At 41.3% G+C, this 4,296-nt stretch overlaps 1 protein-coding gene across 1 annotated transcript; it reads left to right on the top strand.

Annotated features, from left to right (window-relative positions):
* The first annotated feature begins 117 nt into the window (after positions 1–117).
* On the top strand, positions 118–1,578 carry LOC104774132. The gene has a single exon (XM_010498800.1). It carries the CDS (start codon positions 118–120, stop codon positions 1,576–1,578), a length of 1,461 nt encoding a protein of 486 aa, XP_010497102.1.
* The last annotated feature ends 2,718 nt before the right edge of the window (positions 1,579–4,296 follow it).

Here is a 4,296-nt window from a genome sequence, read left to right as displayed (position 1 = left end):
GGAGAGACTTAAGTTTTTGAGAGAGTTTTCTTAAGTAATAAAGAAAGGTGTTCTTTATATTCAATCTTCAAACTTTTATTTGAGAACAATATTTGGTATCAGAGCAAGGAAGAAAAGATGATGAAGAACGATGACACAGAGACATCAACGAGCAAACAAAAGGAAGGAGGAGGACCTTCTTCCATCAAGTGTCCTATGCTAAGCACGAGCAACTACACTGTCTCGGCCATGCGCATGAGGATACTTCTCAGAGTAAACAAAGTATGGGATGCTATCGAAACAGAGGACAAGGACGAGGATATGAATGACCTCGCCATGGCGTTACTTTTCCAGTCCATCCCCGAGTCTCTGATACTGCAAGTAGGAGAGCTAGACACAGCAAAGAAGGTATGGGATGCCATAAAGTCTCGTCATGTTGGGGCAGAGCGGGTGAAAGAAGCCAGACTGCAGACTTTGATGGCAGAGTTCGACCGGATCAAGATGAAAGATTCAGAGACTATTGACGATTTTGCTGGGAATCTATCTGCTATTTCATCTAAATCTGCTGCTCTAGGAGAGGATATTGAGGAATCGAAACTTGTCAAAAATTTTCTTAAGTGTCTCCCTCGGAAAAAATACATACACATGGTTGCTTCCTTAGAGCAAGTGCTCGATCTGAACAAAACAAGTTTTGCAGACATTGTTGGTCGCATGAAGGCTTACGAAGAACGTATTGCAGAAGAAGAAGAGGTCCTTGAAGATCAAAATAAATTGATGTACACAAATTCGGAGCCTCAAGCACCACAATCAAACCGTTTTGAACAAAATCGTGACTTCAATGGAGGATACTATGGAGGGTATCGAGGCAGGGGTCGCGGAGGACGATTTAGAGGAAGAGGCCGTGGGAGATTTAACGGAGCAAGAGATTTTTTAAAAGTTGAGTGTTTTCGATGTGATAAACTTGGTCATTATGCGTCAGAGTGTCCAGACAGATTGCTCAAGCTACAAGAAACTCAAGAAACTGATATAAAAGACACTGAAGAAGCAGATGAGCTCATGATGCATGAGATTGTATTTTTGAATGAGAAAAAGGTTGATCCAAAGAAGTATGAGACAGATACTAAGGAGGATAATGTGTGGTACCTTGATAATGGAGCTAGCAATCATATGACTGGAGACCGCAGGTATTTTTCATCTTTGGATACTACTATTACTGGAAAAGTGAGGTTTGGAGATGACTCTCGCGTGGATATAAAAGGGAATGGATCTATTGAGTTTGTCGATATGAATGGGGAAGAAAGAACTATGTCTAGCGTATACTACATTCCTGATTTGAAGAGCAGTATTATTAGCCTTGGACAGGCGACTGAGGTTGGTTTTGATGTACGAATGCGAGGAGAAGACCTAACTATGCACGATACAGATGGGAAGTTAGTTGTTAAGACTACTAGGTCAAGGAATCGATTGTACAAGGTTCGCATGAACATTAAAGACCACATGTGTTTAAGTGTAAAGGTGCTAAGCGAGTCTAACAAATGGCATGCAAGATTGGGGCATATAAACCTTGAGACAATGAGGTCGATGATACAAAGAAGATAGTTACAGGGGTTCCACAAGTCAAGATAGAGAAGGAAGTTTGTACTTCATGTTTACTGGGAAAACAGACGAGACAAATGTTCCCCAAGGCAACTCTGTTTCGAGCTACCAAACAACTTGAATTGATTCACGGAGATTTGTGTGGACCAATCACACCAAGCGCAGCCGCTGGGAACAGATATATCTTTGTTCTCATAGATGATTACTCAAGATATATGTGGACAATATTGTTAAAAGAAAAGAGTGATGCATTCTCTAAATTTCAGAAGTTCAAGTCTGTTGTAGAACAAGAATCGGGAGAGAAGATTAAAACGTTTAGAACAGACAGAGGAGGAGAGTTCACATCGATTGAGTTTAATTCTTAATGTGAAGAATCAGGGATAAGACGTCATCTCACAGCTCCATACTCACCACAGCAGAACGGAGTGGTTGAAAGGTGAAACAGGACTCTCATGGAGATGACCAGAAGTATTATGAAACACATGAGTATTCCGAACCATCTTTGGGGAGAAGCTGTGAGGCATTCGACTTATTTGCTAAATAGAATTGCTACAAGAGCTGTTAAGGACAAGACACCGTATGAATTGTTCCGTAACAAGACACCAACTATCGAACATCTGCGGATTTTTGGCTGTATCGGATATGCAAAGGTGGACACTCCGCATCTTAAGAAACTTGATGACAGATCGCGAAGGCTAGTGCACTTAGGAGTGGAACCAGGAACAAAAGCGTATCGACTCTTAGACCCAATAACTCAAAGAATAGTGGTAAGTAGAGATGTTGTCTTCGACGAAACTAAAGGATGGTATTGGAGGGAGATTACTCAAGAACAGAGTAGAGCTGGAGATTTCAAAATACAACTTGGAGTGTTTGGCAATCATGGGATCAGAGGAATTGATCAAAACAGCAACATGTTAGAACAACCTGCAACAGAGGAGAATGATGCAGAACCTGCAAATACGAGTGATGAACTAACTGATGCAGAGTCTGATCATGACGAAGAAGGAGTTGAGCAAGAAGGGAACGAAGCTGATGAGGAACAGATAGTGGTAAGAAGATCATCGAGAGTGGTGACCAGACCTAAATATCTCAATGATTATATATTATTGGCAGAGATCAAAGGAGAACAGCTGCTAATGTGTGTGGATAATGAACCAAGAGACTTTAGTGAAGCAAGAGAGTCAAAACAGTGGTTAGCAGCTTGTAAGGAAGAGATGAGTTCGATCTCTAAGAATAATACTTGGAGTCTCGTTGATTTACCACATGGTGCTAAAGCTATAGGCTTAAAATGGGTTTTTAAGCTCAAGAGGAATTCTGATGGATCTATAAATAAATATAAGGCTAGGCTGGTAGCAAAGGGGTACGTACAACGGTATGGAATTGATTACGAAGATGTGTTTGCTCCAGTGGCTCGAATAGAGACAATCCGACTTCTCATAAGTCTTGCTGCTTCAAGGGGATGGGAGATACATCATCTAGATGTTAAAACAGCTTTTCTCAATGGAGAATTGAAGGAAACAGTTTACGTCTCGCAACCTGATGGTTTCATTGTAGAAGGGAGTGAAGATAAAGTGTACAAACTCCATAAAGCCTTGTATGGCTTGAAGCAAGCTCCGAGAGCTTGGAATGAGAAGCTTAATCAGGTTCTTAAAGGACTCCAGTTCAGAAAGTGCACTAAAGAACCATCAGTGTTCCGGAAAAAGGTGGGTCAAGAAATTCTACTTGTTGCAGTATATGTCGATGACATATTTGTTTCAGGATCAAGTACATCGGTTGTAGAGAATTTCAAGAAGGAAATGTCTTTGAAGTTTGAGATGAGTGATCTCGGTAAGTTAACTTACTATCTAGGTATTGAGGTTTGCCAAAATCATAATGGGATAACTCTGAGTCAGGAGCGATATGCACTAAGAATTCTGGAGGAGACTGGTATGAGCAAGTGTAACTCGGTAGAGACACCAATGGACGATGGTATTAAGCTGTCGAAATCAGAAAAGGAGAAAGACATTGATGGCACGAACTACAGGAGAATTGTAGGCTGTCTGCGATACCTACTTCACACACGGCCTGACTTGTCTTATTGTGTTGGAGTTTTAAGTAGGTATATGCAGGCCCCAAAAGAGTCGCATGGAGCTGCATTAAAACAATGTCTCAGGTATTTGCGAGGAACCACTTCGTTTGGGTTGATGTTCAAGTGTTCTTCCAATGAGACGTTAAGGTTAGTTGGTTATAGTGACAGTAGTCACAATGTGGACCCTGATGACGGGAAGAGCACGACTGGACATGTGTTTTATCTCGGTGGAAGTCTGATTACTTGGTGTTCACAAAAGCAAGACACAGTTGCTCTGTCTTCTTGTGAAGCAGAGTTCATGGCTGCGACTGAGGCAGCAAGACAAGCGATTTGGCTCCAAGAGTTATTGAGCGAGATCACAATGTTGGCGTGTGCGAAGGTAATTGTTCGAATCGATAATGAGTCTGCAATAGCTCTTCCAAGAAATCCAGTATTTCATGGACGCAGTAAACATATACACACCATATTTCATTTTATTAGAGAGTGTGTAGAGAATGGACAGATAGAGGTTGAACATGTTCCTGGTGAAAAACAGAAGGCAGACATTTTAACAAAACCTCTTGGGAGAATCAAGTTCAAGGTAATGAGAGAATTGATTGGAGTGAGAGACTTCAAGCTTAGAAGGGAGATTGTTGGCTTAAGCATGAAGTCAA

The sequence above is a fragment of the Camelina sativa genome, unplaced genomic scaffold (genome assembly GCF_000633955.1).
Source record: "Camelina sativa cultivar DH55 unplaced genomic scaffold, Cs unpScaffold01607, whole genome shotgun sequence".
Lineage (NCBI taxonomy): Eukaryota > Viridiplantae > Streptophyta > Magnoliopsida > Brassicales > Brassicaceae > Camelina > Camelina sativa.
Note: the sequence above shows the minus strand (reverse complement) of the source record. Positions and strands in the feature narration are given on the sequence as shown.

Coding starts and splice junctions, on each gene's coding strand:
- LOC104774132 (XM_010498800.1), top strand. CDS start 118: ATGATGAAGAACGATGACACAGAGACATCAACGAGCAAACAAAAGGAA.